The sequence below is a fragment of the Babylonia areolata genome, chromosome 2, assembly GCF_041734735.1.
Source record: "Babylonia areolata isolate BAREFJ2019XMU chromosome 2, ASM4173473v1, whole genome shotgun sequence".
Lineage (NCBI taxonomy): Eukaryota > Metazoa > Mollusca > Gastropoda > Neogastropoda > Buccinidae > Babylonia > Babylonia areolata.
In genome coordinates this window covers 33,893,524-33,918,013 of record NC_134877.1, presented here as the reverse complement: position 1 = coordinate 33,918,013, position 24,490 = coordinate 33,893,524, and the positions used below count along the sequence as shown (strand labels likewise).

The 24,490-nt window shown below is 38.2% G+C and overlaps 2 protein-coding genes across 3 annotated transcripts in view; both read left to right on the top strand.

The window, feature by feature from the left end:
* LOC143279409 (uncharacterized) overlaps window positions 1-69 on the top strand; it is a 19,426-nt gene extending 19,357 nt beyond the window's left edge. For both annotated transcript variants that reach the window (XM_076583450.1, XM_076583451.1), the window contains exon 9: window positions 1-69. This exon is cut by the window's left edge and continues 2,171 nt beyond it. The gene's annotated coding sequence lies outside the window, so the exon portion shown is untranslated.
* Window positions 70-11,125: 11,056 nt separating this feature from the next.
* LOC143277300 (transformer-2 protein homolog beta-like) lies at window positions 11,126-22,830 on the top strand. Its single transcript, XM_076582075.1, has 7 exons — window positions 11,126-11,142; window positions 11,960-11,974; window positions 12,821-12,941; window positions 14,619-14,747; window positions 16,103-16,162; window positions 17,826-17,947; window positions 21,485-22,830. The coding sequence occupies exons 1-7, from the start codon at window positions 11,126-11,128 to the stop codon at window positions 21,585-21,587; spliced, it is 567 nt and encodes a 188-aa protein (XP_076438190.1). The 3' UTR covers window positions 21,588-22,830.
* Window positions 22,831-24,490: the final 1,660 nt, after the last annotated feature.

Genomic DNA, 24,490 nt, shown 5'->3' with positions numbered 1-24,490 from the left:
TTTGTTGGCTTGGAATGACCATGTCTTAGTAATTGAATCTTGCAGACTGAAGAACACCCCTAATCTGCCAATAAAGCTGACAGTCATGAAGGAATTACTGGTCGCAGAACTGATTGGAATTTTCTTTGAATGTGATGCATGCTATATTGTGTGAAAGTGACTGTGGATGTGTCCGCAATGAAAATTACACGAGACACGACACACGAGACAGATACGTGCGCGCGCGCGCGCCAGTGCTCGCGCCACACACACACGCACACACATACACACACACACACACACACACACACACACACACACGCAGACACACGCGCACGCGCCTCTGTACGCGAGTGTATAAAGATATATATATATATATATATATATATATATATATATATATATATATATATATATACAGACAGACATGCACATGGGTGCTGGCTTGCTTCCATTATGCTTTTTCAAGTTGTGTGAACCCAGACAGACATATCCGAACACTCCAACTAATCATCTTAAATTCTACTTCATCACAGGATGGATGGATTGGATTGAATTTGATTAACTCACTGACTGACAGCACTGATCTTATCGTTATTCAGTCGCTAGGTTGGTTGGTTGGCTGGTGTATCAGTGGAAGGCTGACAGTCTGAGTGGTTGGCTGAAAGACTGATATATCGAGTGATTGGTTGGTTGATTGATGGATTGAATGATCGATTTGAAAATACACACACACACATACACACACACACACACACACACATGCATGCATGCATGCATGCACGTACTTCATCACCGCGGGCTTGCACATATTCACACAGTCAGTAGCACATTTATGTACGCTCGAGACACATTCATGTGCGATCGAGCATACATGTGACACACTCACACACATCCAAATGTGTACAGACAGACCCACTCACATATGCAAGTCAATGCAGGCAAACACACGTCCTAACGGAAGGGAGAGCTTTGAATCCCACAACATATTGATCCAACAACAAATATGCAAGAATAAGTTAATAAACAAACAAATAAAGCAACAACAAAAAAAGAAATCAGTTTAACACCCTGGCCACCGCAACCCCACCCCATATACACACGCGCAATTATGTATTAATGTTTACAGTATTCTGGTGCCTATGTTTGCACAAAATAATGTTCAGCAGCCTCAGTCTTCCCATCATGCAATTTTCACCCCGCCATTTCCTTGTTCGAAAAAGAACAGATCTACTTCACGTGGATTGTAAGAAGAAAAATGAGTGATTTCGAGGTAAGTTATGCTTTCTACAGTTTGAATTTTTAATTTTGTATATTTAGTATCACAGCTGTGCCATAAATACTCGGGTGTTTTATTTAGAATCACGTTCAAGACAACAATTGGGTCCTGAATTGCCCAGTTTGTCCAGTTTGCCAGGCAATGGAGTTATTCCCCTTGTTCAGTAACGGAATGAACGATCGAAAAGCTAAAAAGCAAAACTCGAAAATATAAACCATAACCTAAACCTCATCACACTAAAAATTAAGATTGATATTATCATCTTTATCACAGTTTCATATTCGAATCTTTCTTTCCATGTTATGAGGCTAAAGGCTAAATGATTTGCATTAAATGATCTTGTGAAACTGGCTTTCACACGACTCGCTGGCAGTAAGACTGGATAATGACAGTACGTGTGTGTGTGTTTGTGTGTTGTATTCAGACCATACACATGGAGACTTGGAGTAGCAACACATCTGAATTAAACAAGAAGACTCAAAATCAGAGAGACACGATTGTGCGACTTTTAAATCATGCTGTACAATGTAAAGTCGGCGTGGCAGAATGATAATACCATTTGACTGTGTCAGCATGTCACGCCCAGTTAATTAGCAGCAAGTGTAATAGTAGTAGTAATAGGAGTTGCAGTGGTATAAACAGCAGCAGCAGGATGCATTATCATAATTATTGTAATTTTTATTTTTATTAGCCTATATTATTCTAGCTTTATTGACAAGGAGGCACCAAGATGGAATTGGTGTGGCATCAGACTTCTTATCATGTGTTAACCAGTCATGATTCAGCTTCAAGCCCCTGTTTCAGCATGGTGATGCATCATTGTGAAAGGCACTTACTTCTTCACTCCACCCAGGTGTGAGTGGGAAACTGACATTGGTTGGGGAAGGAGACAATTGGGCCCTGCCTTCTACCAAGCCCTAGAAGCCATATATATATGAATTCACTGTCATGACATCTATGGACTTTCATGTTTAACCTAGCAGTGCATACTTTTTTTCTTTTTTTTTTTTTCAGTGCATACTTAGTGCATTATTGGATTAGATTTATCTTCTTGTGGCAATGATCTCAACACATGCTCAGGCTTAAGTGTAAGACTTAACAACAGTGAGTCAGTAAATATTCGTAGATGCCAGCTGGCTACTTTGCACTCAAATCTTTTTGTTGATAAATTCTGTCAGTATGCATTGCATGCACTGCATGTATCATTCATTCGTTTTATGACAAGTTAGCACTACACTCACTCATGAAAATCTGCAAAAAAACAAAAAATGAAAAATATGCTTTTGCCAATATTGGTGGATTATATCTTTCTCCCCCTCTTTTGTTTATTGGAACTTTATGGATCAAATAAGCAAGTGCACACGAACACCCACACACATTTGGTCAGAGGCATGGATGTATGTGAACACGCTTGGGCACATATCCACACATTCAGTGATTCACACATGTACCAGAGTATGCAACCTCCCACACCCACATCACATATATCCGATAATGATGATGGTGATATATGCTAATGTAACATTACAACAGCAACAATTAATTTTTGATAATAATGACAATGATAATGATGATGATGATAATGCTAATAATGATTTCAACAGTAATAACTCTCCTGCACAATTACACTATTATTATGTTTTACGGTTCTGTTTTCACATAAACATATATTTTGCACCAACACTTAACAGGCACACACGCGCATGTGCGCGCGTGCACACACACAAACACACAAAGTGATATACAAACATACACTTTTTTCATGCAGAAGGACAGTAACAAGAACTATTGTACATGGCACCATAAGTTAATGGCATAGGTGCTGAAAGTAATAATGATTAGCAAGAAAATAGTATTAGTTTTAATCCTCAACAAGGTGCTACCGTTTCCAACCAGTGAATGATGATGTTGAGGAATTGTTCACCTGCTTCCATGCAAGTAAATGACAGGCACAAAGAACCAGTTTTTCAGATATTTGTTTCCAGATGAGAAATCCTTAAAAGTTTCCGTGCAGTCTACCAGTCTCCATCACACACACACACACACACACACACTCACGCATGTGCACAGACACACACACACACACACACACACACACACACACACACACACACACACACACACACACACACACACACACACACTCGCTCGCATGCTCACTCGTATTATTTCTTTCAGAAAACTGAAATGCAAGATAGCAGCAGCAAGATGCTGGCAGTGCTACTATGGTTTTCTGTGTGTTTTACACCTGACTGACGATGGTTGCTAAACTTAAAACCGGCATGAAGCACACATGGACTGGATTATTCTGCCCTGATCCCTTTCCCTGACAGCACAAATTTCAAAATTTGAAGGAGACTGATGCAGGATTATTTTCTAAAGCGCACGAAGCTGAGGGTTTTTTACTTTTTAATTTTATAATTGGTTTGGTTTGTTTTTGTTTTTTAATCTAAAAACAAAATTAGATGTTAACAGTTAAGACAACTCAAAGAAAAAAAAAGAAAAAAAGAATGAACCTTGATAGAAACTTACAGAGGTCTGTGTATGTGGTCTTCCACTTTTCTGGAATTTTGTAATTAGAAATATTGATGTGGAGCTGCCGTTATTTTCCCAACAGAATCCGAAAAGGAAAATCTGAAGACACACCTATTTGTCTAGGGCATTGTTATATTCAGGTCACACCTACGAATGTAACTGCTACTACCTCTGTGAGTCCGTCAGTCAGTAATTGGAAAAATATTGTCATGTGATAATTTGCTTTTGTTATGCCATATCTTTAGCTGTGTATCTGTATATAAATATGGTTTGTTTAAAACAATTGGTCTCAGAAGGTACTGCATAAGAAACAAGTTCTTATTTTTTAACTTTTTAAAATTTCTCACCATATCAGATACAAATTAGATGACATTTTATTTTTAATGTTTATTGAACAGATCTGTGTGCAGGATTCCCCAGCAAAGGAGATTGAGATAGATGCAGACGGAGAAGATGAAGGGTTACTCAGGAGATCATCGTCTCCTGAACCAGAACCAGAATGTACAAAGAACGGTGCAGAGAAACCAAAAGCTGACAAAATGAAGACCAGAGGCAACAAGAATCATCGCAAGTGTCTTTCCGCTTCACGGTCCAGGTCTCGCTCCAGTTCTAACTCCTGCTCCAGGTCAAGGAACAGACATCATAAAACTAAAACTTGTAAAAGGTAAGGGATGTATGATATAAAAAAAAAATATATATATATATATATATATGTGTGTGTGTGTGTGTGTGTGTACACAGTTAGGATCATTCACTAAAGTAAAGAAGCAATTTTTTTTCTTTAACAAGGAACAGACATTATAAAACTAAAAGGTAAGGGATGTATTTTTGTTAAAAAATCTATAGTATAAGCACTCAGCTTCTCAAGTGGCAAGTTTTTTGTTTGTTTGTTGTTTTTTTTTAAAAAAACAAACAGGGAACAGACATAAACAAAAAAAGTTGGATACGGATTTTGAAAGAACAAAACAAGCAAACAAAAAAGAACATACGCTTAGGATCATACACTCGAGTAGCTTTGATTTTAAACATTTTATTTTATATAAGAAACAGACTTGTAAAAGGTACATGATGGATTTTGAAAAAACTTCTATTTATTAAGGATCATAATGTTCATGTAACACTTTTTTTTCTGAAGAAAAATACATCTCAAAAGTAAAGGTAGGTGATGGATTTAAAAAAACAACAACAGTTTCTGAGTTAGGGCCATGCAGTTAAGTAGAACCTTTTTTTTTTAAAGTTTGGCACAGACTGTCACAAAAGCATACATGTACCATGATTATACTGATAGGAGTTCTGATTACTGTTTTATTTTATTGAATAACATTTCTCCCTGAAGCATGTTAGGTAGCATAAAATAATCAAACTCATTAATGTTTGATGAGTCTCCCAAAAATGAAAAAAGCCATAGATATCTGGTAATAGTCACACGCTGTACCTCCGTTGTGGGTGACCCACAGTACAGCTCTGTGATTGAACTAGCGTCCTCCAGATCTTGCCATTTATTTTTACATTGATACACTGATACAGCCTTTTCATTTCCACTGCATATCCTTTTTCACTCCATTATTTGATCTGGCTGAAAAGAGTCATAGATTATGCTGATCAGCACTTCTTCTCGTCTCCCTTAACTCTGCTCTGAAAAAAAATGTTCGCCAGAGTCCTAAAGGTATGTCGGTTTGCGTCAAAGTCTTGATTTCCACAAATAGTTTTCCGGTGAGATAGAAGGTGGCAGAATAGTTACCTACTCTTGCCCTTTCTCCAGCCTTTGACTGGAAAATTAAACTGAGCATCTAATCATTCAGATGAGATGATCAACTGAGGTCCCATCTGCTGCACACACTTGGCACACTGACAAAGAAATCATGGCAACAAGTGTTGTCCTCTGGCAAAATTCTGTAGAAGAAATCCACTATGTCAGGTACACAAAATTGTATGCATGCATTCAAGGCCAGACAAAAGCATGTTGGGTCATGCCGCTTGTCAGGCATCTGCCTGACATATGTGGCATATATGGGTTTGTCTGAAGGCAGTGATGGCTCTTTGAGAAACTGAAACTGTCAGTCCATTGTTGTTGTTTTTTCTATCTTCCCCTCCTCCTCAACAGATCTTTGATAGATTGTTTTAGCAAGGCCTTTGGATCTTGTTATGTGGCCATACAAATTTTATTTTTTCTTCTAAACAGATGTAAGCACTTGTTCATTGTTGACCTGATCTTTGTATGATCTGATGTTTAGTACCTTGTGATCGCACCACATTTACACGATTCTTCTTTCCAAATCCGCTCAGAGGGTCCATGTCTTATGAGACTATTGACAGTACTGCAGTAATCATCAGTAGAACTAGAAAAGACTGCAGGAGATACATCCTCTCTTATGTTTGGCAGGTTCTGGGAACATGTTGTTGTTCATTTATGTTTACTTTTCTTATTCTTGAGAACAAGGGGGAAAAAACGTTGAAGGGAGGTAATTCATCCCTGAGCATTCTAGATTGTTACTGCAATTTGGGTAACTTCCCTTTAGCTCTGTCCAGTTCCTCATTCAGTCTCTGCCTTCGTTCCTGCCAGTCTTAGGATATGAACACACACAAAAAAAATTGTTGCAAACTACAGGATTGACATTTAACACATGTGATACCATCTTAACCCCACTGATCATGCTTGGAATCTGCCACTTTTATGTTCTTTGGTATCAGTTGAACTGGCAATGCATGCATGGAATTTTGCTTGCAACAGGGCTGTTCTTTAGATTCTCTCATAACTTCTTTACTGTCGGTTATAAGACAGATGTATGAAATCAGGTGAAAATGGATTCCATGCTCATGTCCTGATCACTGATGTATCAAGAGACTGTCAAGCTACAGATGTTTATGCACAGAAAAGAAAGTTGTCTTCAAAAAATGAAATGTATTTTAATATATTTGTGGGAATGCTTCCGTAGCATTATTTATCATGATTTGTACATTTGATTACTGCAGGCGACTGACTCGATCACGGTCAAGAAGCCCACATTACAAACACAAGCATTCAAAGCAGTGAGTAATGATGAGATTTTCTTTTTATATTTAATTATGAATTTTACCATCTTGCTTTAAAGTCTGTTTAATGTCATCCAGATTGTTTTGTTTGTTGGTTTTGAAAAGGGTTTATTACACAATATCTGTTTTGTTTGTTGGTCTTGAAAAGGGTTTGTTACAATATCATTGTCATTTAGACATAGGTTGGTCTGCTTTTCACATACTGCGTTTAAATAGTGATAAGTGCTACTCATTTTTAGTATATTTTAATTGTTCTTGTCAGCACTTTGATTTTTGATTTTAAACTACAATGAAAAACATGTGAACAGTAAGCTGTATACAGGAAATGTTGTAGTGGTGTACTGGCTCAGGTTATCCAAACTGATTATGCAATTAACTTATCAAGTAATACATACCCAATTAGAATCTGGTAAGCAAAGATTCAGTAAGGTTATATAGTGTTCTATGTCATCATTCCATCAATCCATGTCTTTGTGTACCTCACTGATTGCCTTGGATAAATTGTTTTCTTTCAAAACATTGTAGTAAATTCACATTTTACAAGTAAATGTATTATAAATATGTATGAACAATCAAAGCTACTTGGAGAGTATTGCTAAAGATGCTTACATAAACAAGTCATTGGAATGAACACTGAACAAGTAATTCATCACAGTATGCAGAGTGTCAGTTGATCTTGATAGTTGATAATTTTGTATGTGCATGTTTATGTGCAGGTTGCATAGCAAAAGGTGAGTCATGTGTTTTAAATTTTCATTATATCCATGGATATTCACTTGTCTTAATCTGTGCTCTGATGGTTTACTTTCACTAAGTTTTAGTTTTAGTTTCAGTGCATAAGTCAATTTGACATGAAAAATATGTTTGGTTCAGATGTCGTTATTTAGGTCACATGGGAATTATTTGTAAAGAATTGAACTCAATCATAACATTTGATTTTACAAACCATACTGCACTACACTAATAGTATGTCTGTTCTGAAGCATGTTTGCACGCACACGTGCATACACACTAGTAATTAGTATGCTCTCCTTCAAACACCTAAACATGTTACTGCTGTCTGACCTATTATCTTCTTGTTGTATTTTGTATTCTGTGTTTTTACATTATTCCATTATTCCAATGACCAGATGTGTCTTGGCCAGATCAGTTAGTCACTGGACTTCTGATCCAGTTGTTAAAAGGGGGTGGTGGGGGTAGGGGTTGTACAGGGAAGGAGAAGAAGGAAGAAGGGGTAGAGTAGGATAATAGGCAGAGGATAGGTGCACAATCCACTCTCTCCTCGTACCACAGCAGGGTCTTTTAGAAAGATGAATTGAGGTGTTTATTTCTCTAACTTTAAACAGCACACCTGGAACACACACAATATTAAAACCCAGGTTAAATCAGTACCAAAACATATGCTAGACATAATTGCACTGATGTAACAGAAACATCATTATGTTGTCTGGACAAGTAAACAATTCCACAGATAACCTTTCTCCATCTTGACACTCAATGTCTAGCCGTACACTCACTTCTCAAAGAGATGTATGTAAAGATGTAAAACAAGCTTCATTTAGCTTACCATCAACAATCAGTGGCATAATGTGTACCAGATATATGACTGACAAATACTAACTCCCAGTGTTTAACTCCTGTCAAACCACCATAGAATAATAGCTGTCGCACCAAGTATGAGGCAGACAACTACAAACTCCCAGTGTTTGACTCCTGTTAAATCACCATACAGTAATATCCATTAAGACTGAACAGATCTGTTCTTTGTCTCTGCAGGGTATCTCATGGGTACAATTATGACATGGGAATCATATAGTTACAAAATAATATGATAAATGTATAACAACCTGTGTGCACCAACATAGGACTGCCTCTCAGTGGTCTCAAATCTTATTGAACACATACACCCATGTGTTACTCCACTGTCATATAACATATGACTACAGCACATGGTAATCACAACTACCAACAAGTCACACATGTTCCCCATGTTGCATTATCACCCATGTGCACACACATGGAAAAGCATGAACATACAGTTAGCCTGTAGATTTGTTCACCTTGAATATAACCATCACCACCTAACATACAAAATAGGTATGTCATACCTCAAAATAACTCCAGCTGTTGCAACCAAAACATTCTACGCAGATGCAACACACACATAATCTCTGTGTTTCTTTGTGACTGAATGCTTACATTGTTCCCACAGTATGTCAACAATTGACACACCACTTACATGTTACTGAACATTATCATTTATGCAAGCCAAGATGCACAACATGTAAACCCAAACATGATGTCCAAGCATCATACCATAATATCAACCTGTAGGAAACAGGAAAGGGAGGGGGGGATACCCAAATACCCTAAACCAGTACTCCATTTAGTCATGTATTGACTACATTGTGTATTTTAACCACTTTTCCCTCAGTCACTAGCCTCAAATACAATTAAGCCATACTCATGCTGGCTATGCTCTCTCACAAGTCATGGTATCTGCATCAACACATTCCAGTTACATTAACTGTGCAATACCACATCATCCAAAAGTGTCATAATGTTCTTGTGATACAACATTACAATTCAACTAACACCAAACTGTTTCCAGAACTTCAGGAACTAAGTTACAAAAACAAAACAAAACACCAGTACAAACAATTACAAGTAATGTACTTAAACCCATACTAGCCCATTTCAATTACTATTGTTCAGTGTAACCACAGACACCATAAATCTGTACTGCAATTAGTCTTTTGTGAAAAATAAACAGAAAAGACATGTTTCCCTATGGAACTGAACCTCTATACATTACTCACTTTTAGATCAATTCATTAAATGCCTTGGGGTTTCTTGACTTAAATTAGACACCAAACTTTCAGGATTCATGAAATAATAACTGAGTTCACTTAACCAAAGTAAAACAGACTCTATAATCACAACAACATCCGAGACATGCAAACTGAATTGAAGTTAAAAAAAAAGAAAAAAAAGGACAAATCAGAGCAGTGATAACCAACAATCACCAAAGTAAATATGTCCCAGTAGCACTGAGAACATCCAAGTGTTACAACAACTAATAATGCAAGCCAAGAATATTACAGCGTCAAACACACTAAGCTACCACAAGGAATATATGACAAAACCAACTATGTGCAGGCTACTGATTCTTAGCCAACACAGGTGTTGACTTCATTGCCCACAAGACACTCTCAGAATCTCCATGATTTACCACTAACACTGGTCATGCCCTTATAAGTTGCCTATTCTTCAAATCTGTTTTCCAACAGCCCTTTTCTCTTCCAGCCCCATGACTTTGGACTAAGTCATGGTTCCAATTCATCTTTTGATCTAGAGAAAACAGAGGCAGGAGTAGGTCCAATTTCTCCACCACTGTTTAATACACCCAAGTGTATCTGGAAGAAATCTAAACAAATACCTATCTTTCACACACACAGATCCTGGCTGACATATCAATAATTAAAGTGAGATTCACTTCATGTTCATGTGATGGAACACAATCCCACTGGGGAAATGTGTTAGTCACAAAATCCAATACCAGGAACCACGCATTCAACAAAGTCCGAAAAATAGATGCTGATTAGATACTTACAGCCCCCTGGTATTGTCTTGTCAGTCTTGTTCTTTTGGCTTCTTCTTAGCAAGGGAGAAAAGGACGAAACCCCTCTGCATACTGGTTTTATTCTCTCTCACCCATTCACTCAGTGCAAATGATCTTACAACCCAGATCTTCCCAATTTGTTGAGGTTAACTGACCAATCAGCCAAGTACGCTACCAGGCCCTCCCATACTGGTTGTGGAGGAAACTAACCTATCTGGAACCAGCAGTGCTAGACTTTACACTTTTGATGCTTTCCCACGGAACCCACACTGCCAAGGAGAAGGGGAAGGAGGCGGGTGGGGAGGGGGGTGAAAAGGAGAGGGGGGGGGGGGGCTTAGGATAAATGGGGTGCCATACCATGAAGTATCAACCCCCATAAATTCTGGTCTTGCTATCTCGGCACTCTGTGGCCAAGGGTAAAGGGGATGGGGGAAGGGAGAGATGGTAGAAAAGGGAGGGGGGTGTGGGGGGGGGTGGGAGGGTGTGGGGGGGGTTACAACCTGTCCGAGGAAGGAGTTCATTTAGTGTATTGGTAAGAAGAGAAGGGAGAAGGAAGGAGAGGAGGGGGAATGGGAGTAGGAGGGGTCTGTCAGTAAGCAGCATGTGCTGCAAAATCTCTACCATTGGTGCCTGACACACTATAACACAGTGATCAGAGTTTGAGGCCCCATATCAGCATGGTGTTGTGTCCTTGGTAAAAGGGATTTACCCTGGTTTTCCTCACACCACTTTACTTAGGTTAAAGTAGTGGAACAAGAGGATTGGACCCCACCTTCCTATGCAGATCCGTTGACACTGAATATGAATTAACTGCTCCCATGGCCCTAAAATGCAAGGGGACCTTAACCTATAATTTTTAAATGACCACAATCCTCCCATTCGATGATTCGTAGTACTTACGTGTACACCTGATTTTTCAGATGTTTGTCTTGCTGTTTATGCTTGCAAATTATAAACAGTTGATATCACCTTCTGGCCCCATCTCTCCCCTCCTCTTCTGTCCCCTCTTTCTTATTTGTATATTTGCATTTTATTCATCCTTCACTATTTTACCTGTGCTGATGCCATTACGTTTGATTATTTGCATTACTGACTCTCCAATTGTGTCGCAACGTATGTCTGTTTTCCTATCCGTCATTTGAATTTCATTTGATCCAAGCTTATGTTTGTTTTTCTGTGGTATGTTTTTTTGTGTTTTTTGTTTTTTTGTTTTGTTTTGTTTTTTCATCTACTGTGCAGAAACCTGCTTTTTATTTTTCCAGTTTTTAGTTTTGTCATGAGTTGTATTGTGTAGACCCTATAAAAGAAGGTGCACATGGGATGAATAAAAAGAGCTCACAAGTGCTTACCTACTAGTCATGAAAATAAAGGACATGTCTTTGTCAGTGTCACTGGTTTTACTTCCAGTTGTTCTTTTGTTGTTGTTGTTGTTGTTTCTTTGCTGATATTTGACATGGGAGAGTCAAGTTGAGATGAATATACTTAAACTTACAGTGTTTTATTGTGTGCAGGTCACCTTGCAGAAGGTGAGTTCTTTTTTTTTTCCCCTATGGAAAGATACATGTCTTTGTTTTCAACATTTATTTGAGAGTCTGTCAAAATTTTCAAATTTGAGAGTCTGTCAAAATTTTCAAACTTAAGAAAACTTGCATTTGAAAGGGTACACACAGGCAGACACGCACAAAGTTAAACCATCATACACATGCACACACTCACTCATGCACACATGCAAAGTGAGGGAAGTGTTTATCCCACCCCTCACCTCACAACACACACACACACACACACACACACACACACACACACAAAGTGGGAGGTTATTTTTCCCATTTTTGATGCCTTGATTAGATCTGTGGCATCAGCTTGCCTTTAGATTCCCCCCCCCCCCCCCCACCCCCACCCACCCACCCCCCATTCCCCCCTCTAAATAAACCAAAAACAAACAAACAAAAAAACACAAAAAAATCAAAAAACAAAAAAAACTAGCGAAAAAGCAAAAAGGATCCTTGGGGACCTTTCGCAATGCTGGCCCATCAAGCATTCTGTCTTTAAATGGACATCCAGTTATGATCAGCATTTTATATTACAGTATTTTGTTGATATTTGCTAGTACTTCTGTACTAAACCACCGCAAAGGCAAAACAGTAATGGAAAAGTGTCATAGAATTTGAAGATGATAATTATCATCAAAACCACCCCATATGCAAAATTAAGGTGGGACATGAAAGTGTTAAGAATTTGAGGATGGTAATTGTTGTGCGAGTATGTGGTTGCCATGGCAACCAGCACACACACACACACACACACACACACACACACACACATTGAGAGTGGGAATTTACTGATGGAAGTATTGTCCATGATGTTGGCAGGAGGGAGTATGAGCATGAACGACAAGAGCACGAAAGACGAACCGATGAGCAGCGTCCATCATGCTGCAATGGTCGTAATGGCTCACCCGTGGGTAGCAGAAAGCAGTATCTTGGGGACCGGGTGAGTTGGCTGTGAGTGTTTGCGGGGTGGTGGGGAGTGGGGGGGGGGGGGGGGGGGGCAGGGAAAGATAACAGATGTGTTGACCATTTCTTGTGGCACATGGGGATGTTTTTCGCTGGGATAGTTCCAAACATGTATGTTAGTAGTTGAGTTGCTGTGTAACATTCAGCTAAAATGACCAAGGGTTTTGATTAAAAGTGCATGTTATTTTAGCTGTGTTCATAGAAAAACACTTGGATTAAAGTGTTCCGCTGATCATTCAGGATCAGTGATTGTGCTGAGAAACACAGACACAGTTCTGAATTTTTATCAGGAAAGATCGGTACCAAAGCTTGTCTTTTTTTAGCTGTTGCAAAGCCTGTGATAATTTGTGGATGGAATATTTTGAGAACATCTTATTGACATTAGTGACAAGAAATTACTTTTGTTGGATATTAATGTCTGGCCATAATTGCTTTGATTTAATAGCCTGTTTTATCATTGAAAAGTAAAAACAAAAACAAAAAAACAAGACAGACACACAAAAAAAACCCAAAACAAAACAAAAAAAACTGTATTAACATAATAGCCTATTTTATCATCCAGAAGTATGAAACTATTAGTCTTGACTTTCTTCCATGCTGCAGTGGTGGCTGCATTACCGGATACCCACAATCCAGCCGGTCATGGATGGAAATATGTTTACATCCTTGCAAATGGTGACTGCTCTGATGTGTGTTTTAAGTGATATCTCAAGAAGTTTTGGCTTCATGTGATTTTTTATGTTTCGTAAAGCGAACAGTTGTTGAGGCAAATCAATAAAGAAGAAGTGGCAAAAATTTGGTTTGATTTTCCTCACAAAGTCAACAGTAGCAACTATGAAAACGTGATAGAAAAGTAAGTAACATTGTTTTTTATCAACTGAAGTGATTCTAATCATCCTCATGATGATAACAACAAAGTACATCAACAAGTATGGTGTGGTGTTGGAAAAGAGTGAAGAAAAAGCCCAATATTTTTGCTTAAAACCTTCAGTTTGGGGTTTTCATTTACTATGAAATCCTCCAGATAAAAGCTTCAAGCTGAAATATCGTTTACAGTGAGCTTTTGTGTTGTAATATTGTGTGATAGTGTTTGTGTGTGGGTGGGAGGGTGTTTGTGTGTGTGTGCATAACAGTAGTGGAGGAAAACAAAATAACAGGACATGGTAGTTGTGTCAAATGCATTTGCAAATATTTTAGGAGCATTTCCACCCATAAAATGCTCAGACCAAAATTTTCTTCTTTATCTTCCCCTGATTGGGAGTTATTTCATCCTTTGAACATTGAACATATGAAAATTTCATTCTCCATTCATTTTCTTTCAAGTTCAAGAGAACATCTACTTTTTCATAGATTTGAGCATTATTTTAATTTTTGTGATTTTATTTTAGAGGTTGGTGATTTTGGGGCAAAAATTACAAATAGTTTTGGTAGTCAAGGGGATAACAGGCTATTTATTTTCCTGAAGTAGAAACATAATTTTGACTTGAATTGCCTGTTTCAAATTCAAGAAGCAGAAGAAATAAACTGTTTTGACTTCAGCAGCCTCTTTTACCTTCTAGAAGTAAAAAAAAAACACTAACTTTTTTACTTCAACAGCCTGCTTTTTTTTTTCTTTCAGAAATATCAGAATAGTATCTTTTGTATGAATGTCCAGGAGAACCCTGTACCCAACCGCTGCATTGGTGTGTTTGGACTGAGCCTTTACACCCAGGAGAAGGGGCTGTGGGAGGTGTTTGGGCGCTGCGGGCAGATCAGTGAAGTCCAGGTGGTCTACGACCGTCAGGTTAGGGGAATTTCATTCACAGATGTACAGTGATTTTTTTTGTGTTGTTGTAATTGTTTATTTGCTTCCTTCAAGTTGGGTATGATACTTTTTTGTTTTCTGTATGTAATCTTACCTTCTTTTTTTTTCTTTTTAATTCTTTACCTGCATTTATTCACTTGTACACCTCGACAAACATGTGTGTACTCACGTATACATGCACGCTCGCACACACACACACACACACACACACACACACACACACACACACACCACACACGCACGTACGCACGCGTGCACGCACCACACACGTATGCACACACACACGCGCGCACACACACACACACACAGTCACAATTATAAACACTTTCCAGTGCCCAGTCCCCATTCTCTTTTTTGGAAAGTCATGAAACTACTACTGTTACTGCTACTACTACTACTACTACACACACACACACACATATTGACACTGAAGCAGGTGTACACATGTCAACTGTGTGCCAGCTGCCAATTTTTATTGGTGGGTTAAAATTGATAAAATTGTATCAGAGTGTGTGTGTGTGTGTGTGTGTGTGCGCCAAACTTGCATTTATAGTTTGTATGCATTGTTCAACTTATTGTTTTGCTCTTTCTTTGTAAGCATTTTTCAGTTTACATTCTGTTTCAACCAAAAAAAGATGTCAGAGCACACAGTTTCACTGGCATTTTATAAAAGGGGGAAAGATTCCAAAACTTTCCTGATTTTCTGTTGATATTTTCATTTTTTTTAAATTTCCGCCAAGAAAGAGGTTATGTGCAATGTTTACAAGTTCCTGTGCATGAGTTACAGAGAATGGAACAGTGGCCCTTAAAAACAAATCTGTATGAACATTTTTTCTTCTATTCCTTACCTCAAAACTTATGAGAAGAGTGGGCAATTTGTATCGGCTTCAGTTTCATTTTCTCAAGGAAGCATCACTGTAGTCAGACAAATCCATATACACTACACCACTTCACATTTTCTAGGCAGATGCCTGACCAGTAGCATAACCCAACATGCTTAGTCAGGCCTTGAGTGCATGCATATATATTTGTGTACCTATCCGAGTGGATTTTCTCTCAATGATATTGCCAGAGGACAACGCTCATTGTCATGGGTTCTTTTTCAGTGTGCCAAGTGCATGCTGCACACGGGACCTTGATTTATGAAGAGAAGTCTCATCTGATTGACCAGACGCTCATTTTGATTTTCCTGTCAAACTTGGGAGAAAGGGGAAGAGTGGGATTGGAACCCAGACCCTCGCAGAATCTCTGTATTGGCAGATGAGCATCAACCATTCTGTCACCTTCCTTCCTTGTGGCATATGTATCAAATATTTTTTTGTGTGGTATTGCAGACTGGCCGATCACGAGGATTTGCTTTTGTGTACTTCAGGTCTACAGATGATGCTTATGAGGTAATATATTTGCCAATGGCATTGTGTATATGTGGAAAGAAATCATTTTGTTAAAATCTTGTGTCAGAAAAATTGGTCTTCTTATCCCTTCCTTAATACATTAAAATTTTTTTATGGTAGTTGTTCAGTCTAAAACCAGACGCTTGTGTTAAAATCCTGTCTTTACAAATGTAGCCTTTTCCCTTCTCTTGATGCATATTTAAGTATTGTAGTGGCATTGTTCAAAGGAAAACATTTGTATTGAACTATTGTGTGTGACTTCCTTTCTCTCTCTCTTTGTCTCTCTCTCCTTCTGCCTCTCTCGACATAGATATAGATGTAGAAATTTACATGTTTAAATGTCATTGCTTAGTTTCAAAGAAAACATCTGCATGTCTCTCCCTCTCTCTGATATACTGTGAATATATGAATGTAGAGCTCTATCTGTGTAAACATTCTTTATTATTCAGTTGTTTTTTCATTTGTAAACATTCTTTATTATTCTGTTGTTTTTTCATTTGTAAACATTCTTTATTATTCTGTTGTTTTTTCAAGGAAAAAGAGGACTCACTTTACATTTTTAGTAAAGCATATTTTGGACTGCTCACCAATAGGGACAACCAAGCCAATCTCTGGTTCACCATTGTGACTGATTAACACAGATTGAAGATTGATTAATAGAGACAACTTGCTTATGATTTGTTATATTGTGTCTTGATCATGTGTATTTTTGTATAATCACTCCAAGCAGCTTGCACAAATTTTCTGTATTTTGACTATAATGTTTCAACAAACAGTGTTTATGGAATGATATCCTGGTTTGGTGTCTGATTGTGTGCATGTGTATGCGCTAGACTTAACTAATTCATCGTTGCACCAGCCTGAGAGGCGGGCGCCGCTGATCACCATTCTCTGCCTGAGCCTGGTAGTTGGGCAAAGAAACCCGTTTACTTAAACTGGTTTATCAGTTCATTATTATGCTTTAAATTGCTAGGTAAGAGAAGTAACTCAGACTTAACTTCCTTCCTCACTGGCACACAGTTTCACTCCAAAAATCAAATAATAAGTGTGCTTTTTATCCGGTTTTCTACATCGATATAGTAAAACAACAAATGCTTACTGCACTGCCCAGTAAGTGTTCGATGTAATTATGATGGACTTTTGCAGTAAATTGGATTGACTTATAATCCATCCGATAATTCTTGAGAAGGTCAGGGATATGAAATATGCGATGGGTTTGGACAAAGTGGCGGATATTTGAATTAAGAAGATAGCCCACAACCTTCAAGATTGGCAGAAGCTGACGTTTTATGGTTTCTGTTTTTAATTCAAATTTACAAGTAAACTATTGCATCACTTGTCTTGAGACTTATGCAACTTTTGATAAAATTATGTTTGTCGTTATGTGAAGTTTGGTTGCTGTTGGTTGAGCAGTTGCTATGAATTTGTGCCTGAAGTGAAGCACCCCCACCCCCAGTTGATGAAGCTGGGCCAAAACATGCCAGACTGGGAGGTTTGCACAGGCCGATCTTAAAGGGCTGAAAGGGTTAAGACATTGACGTTTTTTGTTTTGTCGATTTTGCTAAGATACAGATTTTAGATGAACTCTTTATTTACACGAATTGTGCTTGTAGATCTCTATAAGATAAAGTCTACTAACTTGGGCATGTCTGTTGATGAACAGGCAAAATATCGCTGTGATGGCATGGAAATTGATGGGCGCAAGATTCGAGTGGACTTTTCCATCACAGGAGGACCCCACCCACCTACCCCAGGAGTGTACTTGGGCAGGCCTTGCGACAGCTCGTAAGTATTCGTAGTTAACATTAGGGACACTAGTCAGGGAGGGAGTGTTTTCTCAGACCGTAGAGCTTGATCAGGAAAATGAATTGAGAATATGATTATCATGTGCAGTGATGGCCCAGAGGTAACGCGTCCGCCTAGGAAGCGAGAGAATCTGAGCGTGCTGGTTTGAGTCATGGCTCAGCCGCCGATATTTTCTCCCCCTGCACTAGACCTTGAGTGGTTGTCTGGATGCTAGTCATTCGGATGAGATGATAAACCGAAGTCCCGTGTGCAGCATGCACTTAGTGCACATAAAAGAACCCACAGCAACAAAAGGGTTGTTCCTGGCAAAATTCTGTAGAAAAAATCCACTTTGACAGGAAAATCAAATAAAACTGCATGCAGGAAAAAATTCAAAACAAGAGAGGCAAGGCCTTCAAGACTCACTTGTGATACATTTAAAAAAAAAAAATCTAATCGTTAAAATGTGTTCTGTATTTGTTATTATAAAGCTTCGGGCTAAAAAAAAAAAAAAAAAGTCCTAACCAGATTCGAACCCCGCATGTTCGGGTGAGAAGAAACTGTCTTACCCATTACACTATCGTGGCTCCTTAACTGACTTTCTAAAATTTAATATTTGAACATACTTTTTTAAAGGGCGATAAATCAATTGCAGTATTCGCAGTGAGAACGCTGTTTAAATCATATTATTCTGGTGTATCTTTGGCATTCAAAAAAACTTTAAGGGCAATTAAAAATTCTTTTTAAGTCCGCGGTAAAGGAGACGTGGCTATCGCTGCAATCACACTGCAACATTTAGCCATTATCTCTAGATCTAGACAGATGTACAAGTTTAGTTACATCCGCCGGGAATGTAGTACGACACGGTCGATTCAATTTCTCTTTTATGTTCAGTCTAGTTTTATAGTTTTAAAGTTCTGAACATTTAGTATTTTGTTAAATTAGTAACATGTAGAGCCAAGTACTTCTAAACGTCGTATGAAGTGAAAAGGACTTCATTTTGAGAAAAGTCAAGACTGGAAATTTTTTCGTTTCATCAGTTCAAGGGTATTAACTCGCATGGTTTACAATTTTTAACTATGAATTCCGACTGATTCTGTGGATATTTTTATGGTAGTTTGGGGCATAATCCAGTAAGTGATGAGGCGTTCACAAATCTTTCTCTGAATATATATTTAACGGTCTCCTTCTCCAACTTTCCATCACATGTTATCGTGTATAGTCCATTGAATATAGGGTTGAACAGGCAGGTCAACAACTTGAAACAAAATGGCGTCGTTCGCGTTCATGAAGAATATGAGCATGGGCTTTGAATGTGTATAAATATGTGTACGCAATTGATTTTTGCCCATGACCTTCAGGGCTCAGCCAATAGATCTATAAAGTCCACTCGTATTGATTTTAGTATTTTCCGAAAAAGACCACTTGGGCGAATGAACATAGTGAAAGCCCTGTACACTGAGAGTAAAACACACAAACTTTTTACATATTGAGTATAATTTCAAAATGGAATGTTTAAGATGAGAAAGATCAGTTTAAAGCAAATTAAGTCCCCTAGCATTAATTACAGATTAATTTCCCTTTTTTACTATCTGCACCAAAACGTTTGCAAAATAAATATAACTTCCATGCTTAGCAAAAGAAGTTCCTGTTTGAACAAAAAATGATGATAATGACTGCTCTTGTTGTGTCAGAATATCAGATCAAAGTGCCAAGTTTAGAGAATACAAAAAATATAAATATAACAGTAAATGCAGTTTGCATATAATTTGGCTTCTTTTTTTATTAATAATTTTTTTGTGCCCATCCCAGAGGTGCAATATTGTTTTAAACAAGATGACTGGAAAGAACTGAATTTTTCCTATTTTTATACCTAATTTGGTGTCAACTGACAAAGTATTTGCAGAGAAAATGTCAATGTTAAAGTTTACCACGAACACACACACACACACACACACACACACACACACAACCGAACACCGGGTTAAAACATAGACTCACTTTGTTTACACAAGTGAGTCAAAAATGGTTGGCGCTGTATTATAGTGACACGCTGTCCCTGGGGACAGCAGCCCGAATTTTACACAGAGAAATCTGTCATGATAAAAAGAAATACAAATACAAATGCAATCATGATTTACATGTTGACAGGATGACATAACTCCTAGTCATCAAAAGATATCCAGGATTTTTAGGGAAAAAATATACAAAATATTTTGAAAAAGAAATAAATGGAAATTCAAGTCTACATGTTATGGGTGAAAATGGTACAAAATATTTGTAAATGTGTTAGACACAACAATCAGGTGCAGTCATGTTGTTACAGGTTGTTGATTAACACTGACAGTTGTAGTTGGCTTTATTGTTTGAATTTGTCATATGAAGATATTCCATGTTTATATGCTTATTCAGTGAATGTGGCTGAGCTAGTGAAACATGCTTCAGTCCCCATTTCCTTTTCATCACAGCATTGTTTTGTGTTTTGAACATGTTGAACCTAAATTTATATTTTTAGATATTGGAAAACAAGTTTGATCATTTAAGATTAGAGCTCGAATACAAGCAGGGAGAAATGAGCCAGATGCATTACCTGCTATAGTGTGTGTCTCCCAGGTTATGAAAGGGAGTATAATGTAATTGCAATTCACACAAAACAGTTTCATTAGTTGAGACAGCTGACAGAAACATCCTGAAGTTGCAAATGGTAGAAATTAAGAAATTCTAGGGTTTGGAACTTTTGCGCATTCAGCATTTGTTGCAGACAAAATCATATTTCTGTCTTTCATATAAAGCGACCTCTGTGAGATGTAACTAGTTGCAACAGGTTTATGGATTCATGATAATCTGCTGATGAGGAAATCCCCTTCTTCACTTGTACAGTGATGCCAACCATCTCAGTTTTGTTACAAGTTGTGATTTATTCTTTTGTTATACCGACATAGAAATTGTTCTGTCAAAGTAGTTTTCAGCTAGCTATGGTCACCTGTGTGCTGTCTTGCCACTTGGTAGCTTCAAAATTCACGTTGTGAATTGCAATGCTGGTCTCAGGTGATGAGCTAAAGCCAGTGCTTGTTTTACACTGAGCACATCATCCAGCTGTTTCGTTTGCCAGAACAGGAAAAGACATGACTTAGTCTCAGACAGCACAAAAACCATCCTAATTTTCACACAAGTCAGTCTCCAAAAACAGAATCTGACTTTGTTACAGGGAAACATTGTATATATGCAGTGTAAGTAAGTGTTTTATATTTACCAAAATGACTGTCCATCTGAGTATTTCTATAAAAAAAAAAGAAGATAAAAGATTCAAAATGTTTTTAAAAAAATCTAAATTGTTCCCCCCCCCAAAAAAAAGAGTTCTGAGGGGTTGGCATTTCTGCTGTTGATACAGCCATTCACTTAGAATCATATTTACATACAGGAAATTTGGGGAAGAAGACTGATTAGTGCAGTTTTCACTTTGGAAGGCTGGAACTGATCTATATTTTTCTTTTTTTCTTTTTTTTCTTTCTTTTTTTTCTTTCTTTTTTTTAACAGGCGTCGCTCCCCAGACCGCAGGCCTAGCTCGTACCAGCGCTCTGTGTCCCCCTACTCCTGTGGCTACCGGCACTCCTGTCCACAGGATCGTAAGTATTATTGACGGCAGTCTGGGAACATAATATTTGTAGGAGGAGCTTTACTACAGGCTGTTGTGTTTTCTTGACGTCGATCTGAGGAAAGAAGAAAAAAAAACACACAACAAAACCAGCATGTTGGGTGACGCTGGCTATAACGGAGCTGTTAACGAAATGTAAACTGTTTGTTTCATTTCAAAATTTCTTTCCAGATTTTCATTGACAGTTCCTTCCGTCAGATTTTATGATGCATGACGTGTTTAAAACTGAACATCTTTTTTGTGATTTAAATTACTTTCTAGTATCACATTACAGCTTAACTGTGCATGAAGTGTGCAAGGAAGCTTGTCAAGAAGATGAGTCAAGTGAGTAGGAGGATCATCATTTTGTGAAGTTTGTTCCTTTTTGTGGTTTTCACCAAACACAGATTATATTGTTAAAGGTGCTTTTATTTTCTTTCTTTAAAAATCTTTTCTTCTTTTTTTTCCCGTGACAGAAAACTGATCTATTTCACCAGCAGCCTTTTTCCTTCTACAGTTTCAGTTTCAGTTTCAGTTGCTCAAGGAGGCATCACTGCGTTCGGACAAACCATATACGCTACACCACATCTGCCAAGCAGATGCCTGACCAGCAGCGTAACCCAACGCGCTTAGTCAGGCCTTCAGAAAAACAAAAAACAAAACAAAACAAAAAAAACCAAAAAAACAACAACAACAACAGGGGAATAAATAATAGATAAGCTTACATAAATAAATAAATAAATGAATAATAATTATAATATAGAAAAAGGTAGTAGTAATAATAATAGTAATACTAATAAAATGATTAAAAAAAAAGAAGAAAAAAAAAGACAACAATGGTGATAAATAAGCGAATAAATGTAAAACATGAAGACACACATTCACACACACACCCACACATGCACAACAGAAATCCACCAAACATGCAGTTTCACAGATATGAAAGCACAGTCAAATACATATAAACGTACATGAGCTCCAACACACACACACACACACACACACACACACACACATTACCTTGCACCTCCTCTACCCCCCTCCTCCACACACTCATTTCTAGTCTACGTATCGCAGCTTCCACGGCACACACACACACACTCGCTCACACACACAAACACACACTCACAGAGATGAACACTTACTTGTACAAGCACACACACATACGCCCATATCTCCCACCCCCAACCCCACACACATATATACAAAGATATATATACACACACACACACACACACACACACACACATATATATATACGTTCCAATATCCTGTTGCTCCCACAGTGTAGGCATGCATATACTCACATACCTCATCCTCTACCCCACCTCCCCCCGCACTCCCACCTCCTCACACACACGCACACACACACACACACACACGTACACAGATCTCTCCTGACACTTGTGTACACTTACACTCTTGCGCATTCACAAACGCACTCAAAAGCACAGACTCACACATCCACACAAACACACACACACAGAGGCTGCCACTGACTGGCCGCAAGAGGGATGGGAAAAGATCTCTGATGCCAAAAACGTGGCGTCTAGTGTGTTGCTCAGTCTATTGTATTTGGAAAGGCCCACAGAGACTCTGTTCCGTTTTGAAGAAATTTGCGCAATGTTGGTTTGGAAATGATGCCGATATTTGTTTGATTTGCAAAGCATCGTGCTCTACCTTTCATGTTAGACTTGCGGCCGCTCCCTCTCTCTGCTTTTATTTCTTTGAGGCGATCGATGGTGTGATGGCCTTGTACCTGTTCTTTTTGGTATTCTTTGATTTTTCTGAGGATTTCCGATTTTCCTAGATGTAGGCCGCTCGTTGGTGTTGCGTTACCAGCAAGTCTGTCAGCTCGCTCATTTCCCTTAACACCTGCATGTCCCGGTCCCGATTTCCTTCTACAGACACCATACACAGAGATTCACAGACATACAAACAGAGAAAAAGATAGAAACACACACACACATGCACACACACATACACACACCCACACAGTTTTTCATAATCAATTATTTAGAATAGATATGGTCCATCACCTGTCATATTCATTATTTTTTTATTTAGTTCTAAGCTGGTAAAATTGTGTGCATGACATTACCTGCAATGAATCATATTTGAAATTTCAATGTTTTGGAACAGCTATATCAGAAAGAAAAAAGTCCAGACTAAGTAATCAAATTGCCCGGTACCACAAAAACAAACTACCAAAAATGAATCTGAGCCTGTTACTGTTAGTATTTCTGTATGGAACTGCTTATCTCATTCTCAGGAAATCGGATCAAATTTGATCAGGAAACCTGTCCCTGTGTAAGGTGGAAAGAAAAAAAAAAGGAATATATCATATGGTGTTTATATATCAAATTAGCATTAAAAATTGGGAACAGTAGTCATGTGGTCAGAGTGTAAGACTTGTTTGTTGCATGTCTGCAAAGTCCATGCTGAGAATGCAGGCAGTGCCTGGTATGTTGAAGGTGGAGTTGTATTGTAAAGTCTTCCAGGTCGACATATGTTCAGACAGATGGTGATTTAGCCCTGCATTCATATCGGTATACACACTGAGAAGATCAGAAATGTAACATACGAAGATCCTGTCATCAGTGTCCACGTTTGTTGAGTTAGGTCAATGCAGATTTTTCTGCACTTGAATGCACCCACCCCTGAAAATGAAGTACGGTTGCTTGAAGGATGGATCAAATAAAAACAAAACAAAACCAAACAGATGTGGATGAATGTTAAAGTCCATGAGTAGCAATGAATGTACATGCACAATCCATTCATTGTAGAAGACCGAAAGAAAATATACCATTCAGCTAACAGAACTGTAAACAGCATTTGCGCTGCTGAAAAAGGCACAAAATAAGATAAAGGTCATTGCTCAGTGCGGAATATTCCCCTTTTGGGTAGCT